Below are 20,737 nucleotides of genomic sequence, written 5' to 3' on the forward strand. Positions count from 1 at the left end.
GGAGGGTGTTCACACTGTAGGACATTACTGCTCCCAGAATGTTTTTGTCAGGAACCGAGCCGTGCGCCCAGTTTCAGCCTCTGCCAAGGCGCGCGACTTGGCTAGAAGTAACATCGACGGCATTCTTCACAACAGGCAGGATCCGCCCTAGCGGCCGCCCTGCACGTCCGGGTCTCAGGCCGCACTTAGACATCACCACGCTCTGCTTATGTGCGGGACTGGTTGCCGGGGGCCCGCCGATCGCGTCCCCAGCAACCAGCCTGCTCTCTTTATATTTTCTTTTGTGTGTAGCCGCGGCCAGGGCCTCACCACCCCCGGTCGATCGGCAACAGGTGTACCTTTGATGGTGACTGACAGCTGACCTAGCCAGTTATCTGTCAGCACCTAGGTTCTTGTCCACTATAAATCCCAGCCCCTGGTCTCAGTCCAGTGCCTGTGATAGAGCCTTGTGCCTGGATCAAGCGTTCTCCTGATTGTTTTCTGCTGTTATTTTGACCTTTTGGATTTTGTACCCTGACCTTGCTTCCTGGATTCCAATTTTGTACCTTTGCTGCCCGTCTGTTGCTGACCTTGTTTCCTGACCATTCCTTATTGTGTTTGTTTGTCTTGTCTTGTTCTGTGTTGCACTTTATTTAGTGTAAGGTTTGTTGACCAGTTGTCTGCAGTAATTCCTAGTACTGTTTGAGGCAAGTAGATAAGGACAGCTGGGCGGGTGCCAGTCTAGGGCTGCCCTTGTCCACATGTTTTCCCTACCTGACAGTTATTTTTTTCAGTTTTTTTCTAGATACAGATACTGAAGAGCACAAGAGTCGAATGCAAAGACTTTACTAGATACTTTTGGTTTGGTGAAAGCTCATTTATTGTACATCATTATTAGGTCAATGTGTTACAGGGAATAAAAAGACTTTATAGAAACATAACACTGTGAGAATACATACCCTGGAATGTTATATAGACTAAGATCCCCCCATATACTGGATGCCTCGAATAAAGCTATAACTAGATTCACCCAAATACAACCCCAATTTATACACACTGTCTCTAAATTCTTAACGTGTATTGTCTGACTTTTGTCTGATGCTAGTAAGTGTGCACATTGGAGCAGAATCATTGGATTTGTTATTTGTCATCATCCTCTTGTTTAACCATTACATCATACATCGCAGTTCCGTGCCACGTGCCTTCAATTTCTGTCTCAAAGCCAAACAGGGTCTTGACTTTAGCCCGGTACGGCACAGACAGTTCTGATTTCTTCACTGTTGCCACCACTCGTATGGCTTTACCGGGAGGGACGTCCACACTTGAGCTTGATGAAAACTTCGTCTGTATGAGGAGACAATGATAAGGAATGGTAAGTTCTTCATTCAATAAGATCTCATCAGTCATTGTTCTGCAAACTTTCCAGAAAAAAATGGTGGTTTGTATACAGCCCTCACACCCTTGTACGTTTCCTGCTGGTTATTATATTAAGACAGGCATACTGGGGCAAACAGAATGGAATAGAATAATTATTTATTGGGACAGCCAACGTGTTTCGAAGTCCAAAAAAGCCATCTTCATCAGGTCATAATAACACAATAATAGTAAAACACCAATTTTTGTATATACAATTGATGAACCGGAAGGGCTTTAGAGAAGGGTCAGGCTGGTCTCATAACTTCAATGTAATAGTCTCTTATTCAGAGATCTGCCCCCCCAACATATGTCAGTTTTCTTGTATATGCAAATTATCAGGTCTGGTACACCTCCAGTGTATCAATATCCTCTCCCATGGCTGTTGTGCCTCATTATTCTTTAGCAGCAATGGGAGGAGAGATCGGTGCACTGGGGGAACTGGGATCGCTTTCAGTGCACCAGACCCGATAATTTGCATACACAAAAAAAATTCCGTATCTCAGGAATGGGGTGGTGGATCTCTATATTAGCAGAACCTTTGAAATCATCCCAGCGGCCGCAATTATTGAGTGTAAAAAAACTTATATCAGCATAAATCACTGCAGGATCACTTGCTTTCCCCTGCAAGAAAACCCTCCACTCTGCTACTTTGTATATTTAAAATATATTGTTTGTAAAAACATCTTTTGAATATCTGTGGTTTAAATTTAATATATAAAACATATAATAAGCTCAGTGGGGAGTCTCCATTTATGTGAATTTTAAGTTGAACATTCAACATAATAAAAATCTCTGCAGTAAACTTAAAATATAAGTTATTCCTAAACCACAAATAAAAAATAGCAAATGATAGCTCAATTGTAAAAGTTCTAGATTACCATTAATTGTGTCATATGTCCCGGTGACCGCGCAGCACCGCGTCCTTCTTCGGGCCTCCCCTTCTTAGCTCCCCTCTGGCTGTGTCACCACCCGGTTGACGGATGGTCTGCTCTCCCAGTCAGTGACTGGGGAGGGACATCACTGCAGTCACTGATTGGCTAAGCGGGTTAAATCTCAGGCACTTGTGACGTTCAACCTTAACGTGACGTCCCCTTAACCCGAGAGAAGAGGACACCCGGCAGGGTAGCCCAGTGATGTGGGCACAGCGCAGGCATGGGGACAGGTGAGCATAGTATCTTTTATAATTTTCCCCACCCCCTGCACATAATAATTTTTTGTCCCCCCCCCCCCCGCCCCCTGACTTCTCCTTTAAAGTGCCTCTAGTGCATCACGTGCCTAATTAGCATATGGTTTAAACTCCTAAAAGCACAGAAGCCACACCAAGGATAAAGGTAAAAAACCACAAGACCTTTAACCAAGTTAAATTAATCAGGTACCAGAACTAATCTCAATCTCTCTCTTTATCTCCCTCCCTCTCGCTCTCTCTCTCTCTCAACAAAGATATATTTATGAGAGAGAGAGAGAGAGAGAGAGAGAAGGAGATAAAGAGACAGATTGAGATTAGTTCTGGTACCTGATTATTTGAACTTGGTTCTACTTCCAAATTAAGTTCTTGTGGTTGGTTTAGAAACCATATTTCCATACAGAGTGTGCTCTTGGTGCTGTATGTATATACTGAGTTTGGTTCTGGCACCATCATTATTTATTGCACTTAAAGGAAAATTCCGGGCTGGTATGATTTTTGGCAGAGTGCTGGGAAGGATGAAAGAAAAACATGGACTTACTTCCCCCCCTCCAGCACTGATGCCAATTTCCCGCAGATCCGGTCCCCTGGTCCCCGTCCGCTTCCTGGTAAAGGAGAGAACCTGGTATGTGATGTTCCAGACCTGCTCAGGCAGCCAGCCGCAGTAGCGGGGTCCCACCTTGACTGCAAACAGGCTGAGCAGGCCTGGCACATCACATCCCAGGTCTCCTCTTTTGCCATGAAGCAGCCAGGGACCAGGAGACCAGAGCTGTGGGATACCAACATCAGTGCTGGAGTTTTGGAGATAAGTCCATGTTATTTTTTTCATCCTCCCCGTCACCTACATTCTGGCAAAAAATCACCCCAGCAGAGAATTCTCCTTTTAGTTCTGATACAATATTCATGTAACAAGTTTTGCTTTCCCGAACAGAGAGTGCTGCTATACTGTGCCCACATATGTCCTTCTCATTCTTTCATGCTCCCTGCAGTGTCTGTCCGCCCTTGTGTTCTTATCCTCTCCATTCCTGCTATATTGTGCCTGTACTTAGACTCAGCTATACACACTGCTGCTATAATGTGCCTGCACTCACACTCAGCCATTCACACTGCTGCTATAATGTGCCTGCACTCACACTCAGCTATAAACACTGCTGCTATAATGTGCCTGCACTCACACTCAGCCATTCACACTGCTGCTATAATGTGCCTGCACTCACACTCAGCTATAAACACTGCTGCTATAATGTGCCTGCACTCACACTCAGCCATTCACACTGCTGTGTATAAAATTTCTGTTACTGTTCTCCTACACGGTTCTGTGATTCTTACTTCCTGATTGGTCCATGCTGAACACACGCGCCTTCCCCATTGCTGTCATGTGACCCCACAGACCTCTGACAGCAGCCCTGCTTCTCTATTCTAGCCTGTTGTATTACACTACTGCATTATGGGGATCTGCAGCTCCATCCTGTATCTACAAACTGCTGCTGTGTTATCAGGGTTATACAGTTACTATACATTATATACCACATGCTGCTATACTGTACAGTAACTTATATATCACTCTTAGCAATAGTAGAGATACAACGGCACTCACCCGGTTAAGGATACTTTATTGCAGGGGAAAGATACAAAAAGCAGGTGCAATAAATAATCCTTTCCGCTCTAACTGGGTGAGTGCCGTTGTATCTCTACTATTGCTAAGAGTGTACACTGGACTGTTGACCTCAACAACGTGCACCACATGAGTGGGGTTGTTGCACATGGGACGCCGATGCTGTTAGTGTTGGAGCACTTGGGAGTCGTAGTGCCTGCCTTCTTATTTTCTACTAACTTATATATCACATATTCAGCTGCTGCTGTGTTATCAGGGTTATACAGTTACTATACATTATACACCACATGCTGCTATACTGTACAGTAACTTATATATCACATATCCAGCTGCTGCTGTGTTATCAGGGTTATACAGTTACTATACATTATATACCACATGCTGATTGCTATACTGTACAGTAACTTATATATCACATATCCAGCTGCTGTGTTACCAGGGTTATACAGTTACTATACATTATACACCACATGCTGATTGCTATACTGTACAGTAACTTATATATCACATATCCAGCTGCTGTGTTATCAGGGTTATACAGTTACTATACATTATACACCACATGCTGCTATACTGTACAGTAACATATATCACATATCCAGCTGCTGCAGTGTTATCAGGGTTATACAGTTACTATACATTATACACCACATGCTGCTATACTGTACAGTAATTTATATATCACATATCCAGCTGCTGCAGTGTTATCAGGGTTATACCGTTACTATACATTATACATCACATGCTGCTATACTGTACAGTAACTTATATATCACATATCCAGCTGCTGTGCTATCAGGGTTATACAGTTACTATACATTATATACCACATGCTGCTATACTGTACAGTAACTTATATATCACATATCCAGCTGCTGTGTTATCAGGGTTATACAGTTACTATACATTATACACCACATGCTGATTGCTATACTGTACAGTAACTTATATATCACATATCCAGCTGCTGTGTTATCAGGGTTATACAGTTACTATACATTATACACCACATGCTGCTATACTGTACAGTAACTTATATATCACATATACAGCTGCTGCTGTGTTATCAGGGTTATACAGTTACTATACATTATACACCACATGCTGCTATACTGTACAGTAAATTATATATCACATATCCAGCTGCTGTGTTATCAGGGTTATACAGTTTCTAAACATTATACTCCACATGCTGACTGCTATACTGTACAGTAATTTATAATATCACATATTCAGCTGTTTATAAATCTTTGTTTCATCTGTTTTACATGTTATTCAGTATAAAAAAAATCATTATTTTTGGGGTGTGGAACCAATTGTCTGCATATCAATGATTCCTTATGGGAAAATTTGCTTTGGTTTAAGAGTGGATTTGGATTACAAGCACGGTCCCGATATGAATTATGCTCGTAATCCAAGGCACCACTGTGTATATATATATAAACCTATGCACATAATGGGATCATTCTTTCCCTTGCTCTTTGTCCACCATGACCCACTCTCACCCTTAGGTGGGGATGGAAGGAGGTGTCGCTATACTCTTTGTACCCTCGCAGACAACATCCATTTACCTCGGTTTCATTCTTTCCTCTGAAATTCCACTGATAGGTTTTGGTCATGTTCACTTTCACATTGGCCTCAGCGGCAAAGACAGATGGCATCCCAGATTTAACTGTGAGATCCATGCCAGCTTGAAATGTAAATCCGTGTTCATGGGAGAAGTAGTTGGATACCTTCACAGATTTATTAAATCTGCCACAGAAAAAAAGTTAAAATATCTCTCGTTATTTCCAGTGAAATAGTCAAATCCTGCAGAACGTCAGATTGTAAGGAGATCGGGCCGGGTCACAGACGGTTGTTAGAGTATGGAGCCTACTCCAGTAACCTGCCCTGAGCTGGCCGATGGTCTCGTTACAGTTAGTGATGAGAGTCTGTGATGTGTCCCCGGACCTGACCACCTTGTTCGGGTTCAGTGTTCTGGTCCTGCTATTGAGCAGCCAATCAAAAAGCTTCAAGGCTGTGGAAATGCATAATGCATTACCTTAACCCTTAAAGGAGAAGTCCGGCGATTTATAAAATCCGGCAGCCGGCAGGAGGGAAATTTTATTAAAAGTACAAACTAAGCTTTCCTCGTGCCTGCGGTGAGCGGTGGGACTGGCCTCGGGACCCCCGCTTGGCTTCGGGATCTCCAGCACTGACACGCCTAATGGACTGGCCGCTCACTGATTGGCTGAGTGACCATTCCATAAGTCGGAACAAGCCTCCCCCCCGAGTCATGATGTCATCACTACTTGGGAGAAAATGTCTTCGGGGGGGTTCTGAAGCCGGTCCAGCCAATCACTGCAGCAACCTGGAGAGGTAAGTTCATACTTGTTATCAATATCCTCCCTGCCCCTACGGGCTGATGGAGTTTATAAATCGCTGGACTTTATGTTCACCATCTTTCGCTCCCAGCATGCAGTGTCTTCTATTTCAGCTCCTTCATGTGCTATAACCAATCAGTGGCTGAGTGGAAATTGCAGGAATCCCTGCTCAGCCAATCAGCGGCGGCAGCGGTGTCCCACCTCAGCCATTGACTGGCTGATTGATTTCAGAATGAAGAGGATAGAAGACACAACATTGGGTAAGTTTAACCCCCTTCCCATCTCAACAGAGATGTCTTGCCCCCCCCCCTCCCAGGGTGTAAACTTGACCCTCTGGGGGCCAAACTGTAATTTTTTGGGTCGTCATTGATTTCAATGGGGCCAGAATCAACTGGTGCCAGAAAGTGCCAGAGATTTGTGATAAGTACCGTATTTTTCGCTTTATAGGATGCGCCTTTTGATAAGACGCACCCCTGATTTTAGGGGGGAAAAATAGAAAAAAAAATATTTTGCTCATTGTCACAGTTTGGAGATAGCAGCAGTGTGATTGGTGCCAATCCCCCCATATAGTGCCTCACATAGTAGCCAATGCCCCCATATAGTGCCCCACATAGTAGCCAATGCCCCCATATAGTGCCCACATAGTAGCCAATGCCCCCATATAGTGCCCACATAGTAGCCAATGCCCCCATATAGTGCCCCCCATAGTAGCCAATGCTCTCATATAGTAGCCAATGCCTCTATATAGTAGCCAATGCCCCACATAGTAGCCAATGCCCCCATACAGTGCCCCCATTGTAGCCAGTGCCCCCCATAGTAGCCAATGCCCCCATACAGTAGCCAATGCCCCCATACAGTGCCCCCATAATAGCCAATGCCCCCATACAGTGCCCCCATAGTAGCCAATGCCCCCATACAGTGCCCCCATTGTAGCCAGTGCCCCCCATAGTAGCAAATGCCCCCATACAGTAGCCAATGTCCCCATACAGTGCCCCCATAGTAGCCAATGCCCCCATACAGTGCCCCCATAGTAGCCAATGTTGCCATACAGTAGCCAATGCCCCCTGCGACCAGAAAAACAACAAACAGGTTACTCACCTGTCCGCCGACACCAGCAGCTCCTCTCCCGACACTCGGGTCTCCCGTCATCCTCCGGCACAGGCAGTGGGGTACAGAGAGACTGCCTGTGCCAGAAGTGTCCTGCAGCCGCTGCAGAACACTTCCGGGACACAGGCAGCGTCTCTGTACCCCACTGCCTGTGCCGGAGGATGACGGGAGACCCGAGTGTCGGGAGAGGAGCTGCTGGTGCTGGCGGACAGGTGAGTAGGACAGCGATCCCCTCCGCCCGCCCAGCCCGCCCCCTCCATCGCCGCTTAGCCGATCAGGAGCCCAGGAAAGTGCTGCTCATTGCACTTTCCCGGGCTTCTGATCGGCTCAGCTGAGCGGCGATAGAAGGGGCGGGCTGGGCGGGCGGAGAGGATCACTCAGGGCCGCTCACTATGCATATGCATAGTGAGCGGCAATACAGGGGGGCGGGCGGGACGGCTTCCTTGCGGTGCTCAGCACTGCTTGGGAGCCGTCTTCGCTTTATAGGACGCACTTGGTTTTTCCTCCCACTTTGGGAGGAAAAAAAGTGCGTCTTATAAAGCGAAAAATATGGTACTTATCAGCTGCTGTATGTCCTACAGCAAGTGGTGTATTCTTTCCAGTCAGACACAGTGCTCTCTGCTGCCACCTCTGTCCATGTCAGGAACTGTTCGGAGAAGTAGCAAATCCCCATAGAAAACCTCCCCTGCTCTCCAGACTGGAAAGAATACACCCCTTCCTGCAGGACATACAGCAGATGATGTTGGAAGACTGGAATTTTTTTTTTAAATAGAAGTAAATTACAAATCTTTGGATCTTTGTGGCATTGGTTGAAAGATTTTTTTTCCCTTTATCCCTCTAATTTTTCATCTACAGGGCGATGTAAGGGCTTGCTATCTACCATACACTGTATGATGGAACCCCAAAGTATTGTGAAATTAAAAAAATATTATTGCATTTTCAAAATGCTTGGGGGGTGTAGTAGTTTTAGGCAATGTACTTTTTGGTAATACTGACAGGTTATCTTTATTCTATAGGTCAGTCCAAATACAACGATACCCATGCTCACAGCTTTTCCTTTTATTCCTCTTTTTCTTTAATATTTAAAACAGTATTTTTTAATTATTTTTTTTTACAAATTTTTGATTATTTTTATACATTTTTCTTGATATATAATGTGACAAGAAATCAGCAACCCTGCAGTTTTAAATCGTCATTTTGTTTATGTTGTTCACCATGAAGGACAATACCACACTGAGAAGAGAAGAACCACATGGAGGAGCTTCCTTACAGGTTTACTAGGTTACAGTAAGTTTTAATTTAGGACAATCCCTTAAACTGGGACAGGACTTAACGTCACTCTGATTCATTCGCATTGTTACTCACGTGAAGTTGTGTTTCAATCTAGTTGAGCTATTCCTATTATCATAGATTTTCTCTTCGATCACTTCAAGACACTCGCAGCCTTTTTGGCCGCGTTCCGGCATAAACTCGAAGCTTATGATGCTGCTGATTGTCTTGTCCTTTGTGAAACAGAGGAAGCGGTAATCGTTGTAGCCCTCTCCCATGTTCTTGGGGTCGGTTATGTTTTCATCGTCATCTAATATGGATGTTTTGTAAATTTTTCCTTTCTTATTTACGAACCACAGGCTTCCCTCTGGACAAATCGACATAAAGTAACTGTCCTTCAGCTTGCCCTTGTCTGCAATGACTGTGACCGACTTCTCCCACTCCTTGAATTTACGAGTTGGTGATTTTACTTTTACAATTTGGTCTTGTTTGTTTACTGTGAACATATTGCCTTCTGGATCGAAGAATAAGAATTCATACTCATCCCAGCGATAGGACCCGATTGGGGTGGCTTTTTCATACATCCAAGGTACATTCTCATTGCTTGGCGGTAAACCTTTGTATAACTCTCCGTCCTTGGTGGCACCATACAATTGTCCATTTGGATGAAAGAAAAGGATCTTAAATTTGCTCCACTCAGATTTGCCAACTTTTTTGGCAATAGAAAACCAATCGACATCTTTGTTTGATGGCAATGGCCCCTTGTAGAGAGTTCCATCACGGACACAGAACAGTTCCCCTTCTAGACTGCAGAAAACGTGTTGGACATTTTTCAGCTTTCCAAGAACTTGAGCCCTATCATGATAGTTGTCTTCTGGATGTCTTGGTGGCAGACCGATTCTTACGATATCTTGCTTAGAGATGGTCAATAAAAGAGTCACTAGAAAGCAAAGAAATGACAAGTAAACAGCTGTATAATAATACTGATGGATCTTCAGTAGGATGAATTAGAAGACTCACAATCTCCAAAGAGGAATTACATGGACAGTTTCCAAAATGTATATGGGTTACCGGTGTCGGACAGGCCCGCCAGAGGACCGAAGAATCCTCCGATGGGTCCCCAACTTTAGAACCTGAAGAAACACTGATTGACATGTTATTTCTTCTTAATTCTTTATTGGTGGGCCTCCAGGATCATTTCCTCTGGTGGGCCCCAGATACCCCAGTCCCCAGGAAGTAGAAGAACATTACAGGAGCTTTTTTGCTCCCTTTTGCTTAAGACCTCTCATTTCACATCTTGGGAATATCCCTTACGAGACATGGAGCAGTGGGTCTAGGTCCCGATCATCGTGTGCAACCATCAATGCTGAGGAGCAAAAGACTTTACCTTACTACTTCTCAGACAACTTCTTCAACCTATTCATGACCAGGAGTTACTAGTGTTTTTATGAAGACTAGTTTTTACCTGGTCACAACATCTCATTGATAGAGCTGAAGTTGTTATGGGCTAAAACGTCACCATTAAAATGGAACTGACCATCTTTTTGGCTTCTAACATAAGATCTAACATTTCCTTAAAGGGGCTGTCTTCCAGTTTTGCAATTGACAACGGAGGCATGATGTGTGGCCCACAAGAGTAGCAGACCACAAGGAATCTGTTCCAGTATAATTTTGCCCTGGTATTATTGGTCTATGTACAGTATTTGGATAAAAAATACTGTACATAGACCAATAATACCAGGGCAAAATTATACTGGAACAGTATAGTGGTATTATCCTGTCATTGTGTGGTGGTAATGCATATGGTATGGCTTCGTTATTTGGCCCCAGCATAGCTATCATGCTACATTCCTAAAGTCAGGATTGACCTGACTTTAGGAAGACTGACCTTATCTATTTCCCCGGTGCAGCAGGATATCCAAACCCAACCCAAAGCTCTGTCAGATTAACGCTCTCTAGATAATCATGTGTTAGCACTGGAACGCTAGCAAGATAGGCAGCCAAGACAAAAACAATGAGCCCTAAGCTGAACCCGCCCACTGTCCCTGCCTACTTGCCACAAGATAGACAAACAAACACAATGCAATCAAAGTCTACTGTCCAGGTCGGCAATGGTGGTCAGCAAACTACAAAGGGATAAGCAAAAGGAAGGTCAAGATACAGGCACGAGGTTCAGGGCAGTCAAGAAACAAGGACAGTCAAATTGGAGAAAACCGAGGGTCAAAACACAGAAAGAGAATCTATACAAAGCAGATCAAGAGTAATACAACTACAATAGCCAGCAAGGATTGCTGGAGCTATTTATGGGGGATCGGGGACTCCAGCGGCTGATTGGACTGGCCCGTGATCCTCAACACAGATCACCTGAACAGCAGCAAACCCTGAAGCTTCCAAAAGCATAGAAAGCAAGGTGGGTGGGACGGAACAAACCTAAGATACACCTGTGTTCAGACAGGGTTCAGGACACTGCACTGAAACACCAAACTCAGCGCCTTCTTGGCTGCACAGCCCGAACCGAGGAGCGCCGAGGCACAGTCCTGACACCATGACTACATCTGGACAGCTATGTCACTTGTTGATCACTGGGGTCGAAACATCAAAACCTACTTAAAGTGAATGTACCATCTAACAGGCAATGGTGAGATATACATACCAAAGTGTGGAGCTTTTCTTAATGAGTCACTTGGTTGCCATTATCTCACCTTTACACCAATATGCTAATGAGCTGCCGTTGAGCACTGGCGCGTGCAATTCAAAGTCATCTCCCTCCCTTCTGTGATGCCAGCTTCTCTTGTGATCAAGGCACGCCTCCAGGAGGCGGGGTTGTAAGGCAGACTGGAGGTGGAGCACATCACAGAGGGGAGGGAGATGACTTTGCATTGCATGTGACAGGCTGGCCTCCGAGTGACTGGTTAAGAAAAGCTCCACACCGGTTGATTCTACACGGCGGCGCTGACAGGCTGGTATGTATATCTCATCGTTGCCTGTTAGATAGTACATTCACTTTAAATCATCACATGGCCTTTTTGCTGTATAAGAAAAAGTTAGAAAGTTCTTACCAGGGTGACCCACTTTAACGGGAGCTGATTCTTTAGATTGTGCCATTGTTTTCTTATGCTTTATAGGGTAAAATGCCTGGTCTTCTGGAAAATGAGTTATTTGTTTCCTGTACTGAGGATCAGGCCGGGATGCTGAGATCAGACTTATTCTGGATGGTGTGGATCTGGAGAGTGTAAAATAGGATACTGATAAAACATGGAGGCGCACGGACATTATCCAGTAACAACCATATTCTAACCATAACTTTACGATAACCAAGAACATCTCCGTCCCGGGACCGGCTCCAGGAGAGGGACTTGGTGAGATGTGGTAAGTATCCGGGGCTCTAGTTGGGGGTCGGAGGGCCTACAACCCGGCACGGGGGGGAGGGGGGGAGGTTCCCTTTAGCAAGTTAGGAGGTGTGGATATAGTGAATTGTTGGAGGGCAGGGTTCCTTGGGGGAGGTCTTATTGGAGGAATGTTACCTCACTTCCTGTTTTCCTGTCCAAAATGGAAATAAAATATAAGAACCTGGATCATTGTTTCCTCTGTTAGCAACACTAAGGATCCTGTTTCTTACCACCATTTCTTACTTGTGCATTAAATTGTTTAGTACAATTAGTCAAAGGTTAAAGAAAGACATGTCTGACATTTGTTTAGTCATCTACATATCGAAAACTTTCTGTGTCACTTCAAAGAAATTAGCAGAAGAAACATAATAGTCCATAAAAGTAGTAGAAGATAGTCAGCGGCACTCACCAAACCTTAAAACGCGGTCTTTATTTTTAATATAAAATTTACACGGCAGACATGGTAAAAGGCAGGCCTAAGCAAGCGCAAATGAGTGAAACAGCCCGTCGCCATTAGTAGAACACTCCTGCCTTTTACCATGTCTGCCGTGTAACTTGTGTATTAAAAATAAAGCCTTCTTATAGGCGTATAGTACCGGCACTACTCACTGGACACAGGTGAATGATCAGACTGACACATCTTGAAGCTTAGGGTAGATTGTCTCGCCCACGGGGTGCTCCCCTTTAGAAAATAGACGGTGCTTAAACAAATCTATATTAGCAGAGAAAAAAGAGATGCGGGGGCACTCACCGTTTTGATGCGTAGACTTTATTTCATGTGTGCTTTAAAATACAGCAGGTAACATCTGAAGCGGGTGCAGACGCCAAAGCACTAAACACACGAGCTATGACAGCTGTTTCACGCGCATGCGCGCTTCGTCAGAAAAAATAAAAATAAAGACCGCATTTTAACACATGGTGAGTGTCAGTGACTATCTTCTACTACTTGTATGGACTATTATGACACGCCTTTCAGCAGAGAACCCAAGAGTTCAAGTTGCATGCTCCTAGCAAGTTACACATAGACTGAGTGTGGCTGTGTATTACATCTGGTATATTCTGGCTGTGGCTGTGACTGTGTATTACATCGGGTATAGTCCGGTTGTGTATTACAGCCATTATGTGGGTTGTGGTCACCTCTATGCGACTCTAAACCATTATGATAGATTTTCTGTTACAGCCTTAGGCGTGCTATATTAGTAATACTACAAGATTGTAGAGTTAATAGACAAGTGCAATATATATGATTGCTTATACAAGTCCATCAAAACTGTAAAAAAATGTAAAAAAAAAATAAATTCAAAATGTCCCATCTGCATATAACGGTACTGATAAAAAAAAGTACAGATCACGGCTCAAGAGTCCTCACACAGCGGAGAAATAAAAAACTAAAAACAGGCAGAATTCGACAATTCAAAATACTTCTTAGAATTATTTAAACTAAACAGAGCATGTCATTTCTACTGGAAAGTAAAATATTTGAAATATAAAAAAAAAATTACAAAAAATTTGTGTTTGTTTAGTAGTATATTTTATGGTTAAAGGAGAAGTCCAGTGGCCAGTCCATTAGCTGATGTGTCAGTGGCGGAGATCCCAGAGCCTGTCGAGGGTCCCGAGGCCGGTCCTGCCGCTCACCACAGACACAGGGACAGGTAAGTTAGTACTTGTTATTGATTCCCCCTGCCCCCGACCGATTTTATAAATCACCGGACTTCTCCTACAGGAAGTGTGTCGCTGCAAGGTGCAGAGGGTCCCACAAATAAACTAAACCCCAAATGTAAAAATAAGAATCATGGAGGAGATTTATCAAAGGGTGTAAAATTTAGACTGGTGCAAACTGCCCAAAGCAACCAATCACAGCTCAGCTTTCCTTTTACCAGAGCTGGAAGCTGAGCTGTGATTGGTTGCTGTGGGCAGTTTACACCAGTCTAAATTTTACACCCTTTGATAAATCTCCCCCCATGTCTCTTAAAAGGCCACAAAACCACAAAAGTGGAAACTGCCTGCATCCTCTAGGGCCAAAATCTATCAGTATAATAAATTTGTTCTCACCTGTAATATACAGCTGTACATGTAGATCTGGCAGCCCAGTGATGTGGAACTGCTCATATTATACCTGTATTATATCACGCAATATATATTAACAGCCAATCACATTACAGGTTCACGCCCCTTCTTACATACATAAGTGACAACTAAAATGCCAATACACAATGATACATATATCATACATTACTATACGCTCATCACCTACCTCTTTCTATGCCACAATAATGAAGCAAGGACGCCTTCCCAATTACCGAGGAAATTCTGTTACCAGCAAGTTCTCGAGAATGTAATCTTCAAATTCACAAGTAACCCCCTCCCCCCAATGTGGTAACATACCTTTTAGGCGTTGTCTGTAGTTGGTTTATTGCTGAAGGTGGTTTTCCCAGTAAAAGAACATAAAAATAAGTCACTTCGTGACAATAAAGCATTAAAATTGTTTATGTGTAAAATAACGTTGGCCGCTTGCATGCCAGGAAAATTTATTCGGATTTCTTATCGGGAAATCCGGATACATTTACAGACCCATAGACTTATATGAGGCATGGACACTCTTTAGGATTCTTCCTGAAGGGTGTCCGTGCTGGAAAATAGATCAGGACATTATAGATCCTGTCCTATTTTTGTCTGTAATTCCGGCATGGATTCCCCATAGAAGTCTATGAGAAAATCTTGAATTCTGGACAGTTTTGGATAAGCATATAGGAACTGACAGGGATTATGAATGTTCTGCTAGTCAGCCAGGGTCAGTGTCAGCCCTCAGGCAAATATTGGCAGGTGCTGCGCCTGGCCCTTTAACAGTATATGTTACTATCAGGGGTGCCTACAGTTAAATGTGACACTAACATTCACCTGGCAATTACTCTTCTGGATGGAGGCAGCGTTATACCTCCAGCCACAAGAGGTCGCTACCTCCCCCAGCATTGTGGCTCACTTGTGCACTCCTAGTGCAGGAAGGGAGAGGGGAAATTCAGAGAGCACCTCGACAGCCATGCAGAAGGAGTAGGGCCTGTGGCTGAATCTGTACAATGATCGCCAGGATGGCTGCCGGGAGAATGGTAAGAGACCTCCGGCAGTCAGTTACAATGATTGGAACCCCCAAAGTAACACTGCGGAGTTCTCTATCGGACAGTGACAGGATCTCAGGCGGCACTGCAGGGGTTAATGGTGGCCCATCATTAACAGTGAGGGCTTGGCTGCTAATAGCTCCTGAGCTTACTTCATACAACCGCCGGATCCACTGGCGCACCGGTATGTCATGGGTCCTTAAGGGGTTAAAGGGGTTGTCCAGTAAAAAAAAAAAAAAACAGTAGACTACTAATAGATGATTGGCGGAGTGGCGGCTCCTGAGTTCAATGGAGCTAGAAGCGGTTGGCTCTGTTAACTCCTGTGTATCGGTGGCACCAGTGTAGCCTCCACCCCTATTCACGTCAGTAGAAGATGAGCTGCAGTACCCTGGCATCGCCTTGCACTAAAGTAAAGCCTGATGCGATTCTAAAACCCTTGATAAATTCTCCCTTTGATAAGTTTTTATTAAAAAAAATTTGGAGTGAGACAAGATAAAAAAAAAACCAGTATTCTTTATGGTGTTATTGTGCTCCCTGCACAGTATAAATGATATGTGATCTTTAGAGATGAGCGAGTACTGCTCGATCGAGTTGGTATTCAATCGAATAGTACAGTATTCAAAATACCCGGTTTCAATCAAGTAGTCGATCAGAAACGCCGTAAAAATTAGAATCCCCTCCACCTTCCCTGGTGTTTTTTTTTAACCAATAACTATGCAGCGGGGGTGGGACAGGCACTAGGAGCACACAGGCAGTGAAAAAAAAGCATCTGCATTTATTGGCTGGCTAAACCATGTGACTTTTACAGTAATAGAATAGTGTATTTGAGATTCGGATTCAGATGAGACTTGGAGCTAGAGAGGGAGACAGTGTGTAGCAGGGACAGTCAGGTGTTAGACAGGGAGACAGTGTGTAGCAAGCACAGTCAGGTATTAGACAGGGAGACAGTGTGTAGCAGGAACAGTCAGGTATTAGACAGGGAGACAGTGTGTAGCAGGCACAGTCAGGTATTAGACAGGGAGACAGTGTGTAGCAGAGACAGTCAGGTATTAGACAGGGAGACAGTGTATAGCAGGGACAGTCAGGTATTAGACAGGGAGACAGTGTATAGCAGGGACAGTCAGGTGTTAGGGAGGAAACAGTGTGTAGCAAGTTCAGGGAAGAAATAGAGCGCTGCACCTCACACCTATGGCTGACACTTGTGCCACTCGGCTGCATAAAAAACATCAGAATTTTGTGTATGAATTGATCAAGCCACACTGCCCCATGTACCAACATGCAGGTATCTGATACACATGGGTCCCTACACTAAGTCCCCACTGTGTTGGTCAGTGGCCACCACCCCCGCAGGCGTGCATGAGCGGGGGTGGTGGTCACTGACCGACACGGTGTGGACTTTGTGTAGGGACCCATGTGTATCAGAGACCTGCACGCCGGTACATGGGGCAGTGTTGCTTGATCAATTCACATACTAACTTCTGATGTTTTTTTATATGCAGCCGAGAGGCACTAGTGTCAGCCATAGGTGTGAGGTGCAGCACTCCTGGATCGAGTGTGTAGCAGGGACAGTCAGGTGTTAGAGAGGGAGACAGTGTGTAGCAGGGACAGTCAGGTGTTAGAGAGGGAGACAGTGTGAGGGAGACAGTGTGTAGCAGGGACGGTCAGGTATTAGAAAGGGAGACAGTGTGTAGCAGGGACAGTCAGGTGTTAGACAGGGAGACAGTGTGTTTCAGGGACAGTCAGGTGTTAGACAGGGAGAGAATGTGTAGCAAGGACAGTCAAGTGTTAGGGAGACAGTGTGTAGCAGGGACAGTCAGGTATTAGACAGTGAGACAGTGTATAGCAGGGACAGTCAGGTGTTAGACAGGGAGACAGTGTGTAGCAGGGACAGTCAGGTATTAGATAGGGAGATAGTGTGTAGCAGGGACAGTCAGGTATTAGACAGGGAGACAGTGTATAGCAGGGACAGGCAGGTATTAGACAGGGAGACAGTGTGTAGCAGGGACAGTCAGGTATTAGACAGTGAGACAGTGTGTAGCAGGGACAGTCAGGTATTAGATCATATTAGGCAGGAGAGACCCACAAAAGCATTTGTTAGGGCTAAAATTATAGAAAAACACATTTAGCCAAAGATACATAGCTATTAAACTGGCTAGCAGCACAAGCACAAATGTGTGTTCAGACAGACAGGCAGCTGGAGTGCAGTGTGAGGAATATAGCATGTGTATAGAAAAAGAAAGGAGATACAGCTCACTGATAGATGAATTTCAGCAGCAAAAATTAGACTGGTAAGGAGGGTGCTCGAGATTCTGAGCGCTGGCCAGTCGCTGGATGCAAGATGTGGAAGTCGGCACTCCTGGACGTAGGCGGTTAAAAATTAACTTTTATTTGTACATTTAAAAACTGGTAGTGTGCATGTCAGGACCTACGCGTTTTCATCCAGCATCCCTGGGTTCATTGGAGAATTAAGCAGGGGCCACCAGGAGCAGCGGAACAGGTGGTAAAGTGGATAGCCGATAATACTTCCACTCACTTGTCCAGGACTGAATCATCTACCCAGTCCACTTCTTCCTCTCAACCTGCCCAATCTCACCCAGAGAGTCATGCCACCCTTGCCCACTCCCAGGAGCTCTTTTCAGGTCCTTTTCCTGAATTGGACTCCATTAAAGTATTTGAAGAATCCCAGGAGCTGCCTGAGGATTTTCTGTGTAGTAATGCTCAAACATTGGAGCATCCGCCATCTCCTGGTGACTTTGGTGGTGTGTACTGGCAACCATATAAAAAGAGATCATTTGGATCCTATCTGCCCGGTTGTAAGCTTGTTCAGCCCAGGAGAGGCCATTACTAGTGTGAAAATGCTAGAGTAGGGATCATGTCTCTGAGAACACCTAAACGTGGTGACATGGTAACAAAGATTGCTAAGATCCTCAATTTTCAATGTCTATAGAGCAGGTTTTTATCGTGTGTGGGAATCCGGGATAAGAGGAGATGTAGGCACTCGTGTCTGCATCTCAGCAGCAGTTGCAGGAGAAAGAGGAGGAGGACATGAACGAGGCTGTTGAAGAGGAGGAGGCTGGCGAGGGTGGCCCTTAAGTAGGGTGTGTTCCATTGGTACAGCACGGATGTACAAAGAGGAGGTGGAGGAGAAAGAGGAGGAAATGGAGAGCGATCCTTCCGGTGGTGGCAGCGAAGTCGTGCCTATTCAGAGCCTGGCACACATGGCTGACTTTATGTTGGGCTGCATTTCCCAGGACAAACGTATTGTCCACATAATGGAGAGCAAATGATACTGGATGTTGGCTATCCTCAACCCCCGGAATAAAGATAAGGTGTCCTCCTTTATTGGTGGAGGAGAGGAGCCATGGATTGCAGGAATACCATAAAGAAATCTTGCAGAACATAATGGAAATATTCCCACCTACCATCGCTGGCGGCAGAGAGGAGAGTTCCTCCCAAAGCCTGACAACATCTATCAGTTCCACAGCCACCAGGGGAACACTCTCCAAGGTGTGGGACACATTCATGGCACCCCCGCACAAAACTTCCATCACTGTGGGGCCTGTAGTGAGCAGGAGGGAGAAGTATCAGAAGATGTTGCTGGAGTATCTGGCTGACCGCAGCCCTATCCTCCCCAATCCCTCGGCACCCTACACTCACTGCGTCTCCAAGTTGGACATCACAGATAAGTGCAGCTGCCTGTCAACTGACAGTGCTGACCGGCTGACACTGATAAAAATGAACAGCCACTGAATTTACCCAGACTTTTTCCACCAGTGGAAAGCAGCCAAAAGTGAAGTGCCATGTGTCTGTTCCAGCTAATGTCCTCCTCCTCCTCAACCACCATATAAAAAAAACAGCATTGAGGCTCACCTGAAGGGCTATGCTCATTTTTTTTTTCATTAAATCGAATTGAATGGGAATGTTGGAGGCCTCGCCACAAAATTAATTTTTGGAGGACTCATTTCCAGGGCCTGCTAATTTTCTTTCAATATGTTTTTAGACTAAACAAGTCACTGTTTAGCAGGCAGGATCATTCAGGTCGCAGAGGTGGTAGTAGTGGGTGATTTCTCCATGAAATTCAATTTAAATTTACCTTCTCTTAGATACTCTTTCACCCCTTGCCGCAAAATTACGTTCCTGGAACGTCATGTAAAGCAGGTAGTTCCTGCAACATGACGTTCCAGGAACGTCATGCTGTCCCTGCCTCCCCCCGCTGTCCCTAGCAACAGAAGGAGGCTGTGTCCATCGCTCGGCTCCGGGGGATTACCATAGTAACCCAGACGCTGCTTTATGCCTCTGGGCTGCTGTGGATGAGTACGATCAGGCCCCTGCACAGAGGCCTGATCGTATGAATGAGCTGTCAGCTGTTCTGAAAGCTCATTCATTCTATGATACATTACAGCACTGATCATGTGCTGTAATGTATTATAGATGTGCCTGTAAAGTGAAAGTTAAACACACACACAATTACACACATAAATAAATAAACAAACAAACAAATAAGATAAATAAATAAATATAAATAAGAAAATAAATATACACATTCCCCATCCCCCTTTATAAATGATCCCCTATGAATAAGATACATATATTTGGTATCGCCGTGTCTGTAATGACACCGTCTATTAACCCGTTACATTAATTATTCAGCCCTATTAACGCCGTAAAAAAATACATAAAAAGCTAACCAAAATGACCTTTTTTTGTTAATCCCGCCCCCTAAAAAATATAGACAAAATATAGATCAAAACGTCACATGTACCCAAAACATGTACCGCTACAAACCTCAGCTTATGCCGCAAAAAAAAGCCCCCAATATACAGTACCTCCATTGGCGAAAAAATAAAAATATTACTGCTCTTACAACATGCAAGACACAAACAGTTTTTATAGTATGAATGCTATAAGCTATAAAAAAAAGCTATATAAAATTGACGTCACTGTAATCGTACGGACTTGACAAATAATGGTAACGTCATATGTAACGTATAGTAAACGGTGTACAAAAAAAGATTAAAAAAAACAGCTGCTAAATTGTGTTTTGTTATTCGGACCACCTCATAAAGAAATTAATAAAAAATGATGAAAGTGTCACATGTTCCCCCGAATGGTACTGATGGAAACGGCAACTCATCTTACACAAATATTTTGGCACCGCAAGGCTTCTGTGACACGGTATAATGGCTAAAAAAAAACTGAAATAAAAAAAGGCCCCAAAATTCCCCAGGTCTCAGTCATGTCTGATGCCTGTGGATGAGTCAGGTGACGCACTGCGGCCACATATGGGGGATTCTAGAAACATT

At 44.4% G+C, this 20,737-nt stretch overlaps 1 protein-coding gene across 1 annotated transcript in view; it reads right to left on the bottom strand.

Moving 5' to 3' along the window:
• Positions 1-850: 850 nt before the first annotated feature.
• LOC138796652 (uncharacterized) overlaps positions 851-20,737 on the bottom strand; it is a 31,831-nt gene continuing 11,944 nt past the window's right edge. Inside the window, exons 2-5 of the mRNA XM_069976276.1 lie at positions 11,992-12,155; positions 9,029-9,872; positions 5,765-5,945; positions 851-1,323 (exon numbers count right to left, since the gene is read on the bottom strand). Coding sequence (XP_069832377.1) covers positions 1,120-1,323; positions 5,765-5,945; positions 9,029-9,872; positions 11,992-12,155 — 1,393 coding nt within the window. The 3' untranslated portion in view covers positions 851-1,119. The remainder of the gene's footprint in view (positions 1,324-5,764; positions 5,946-9,028; positions 9,873-11,991; positions 12,156-20,737) is intronic.

Source organism: Dendropsophus ebraccatus, chromosome 7 (assembly GCF_027789765.1).
Source record: "Dendropsophus ebraccatus isolate aDenEbr1 chromosome 7, aDenEbr1.pat, whole genome shotgun sequence".
NCBI classification, from domain to species: Eukaryota; Metazoa; Chordata; class Amphibia; order Anura; family Hylidae; genus Dendropsophus; species Dendropsophus ebraccatus.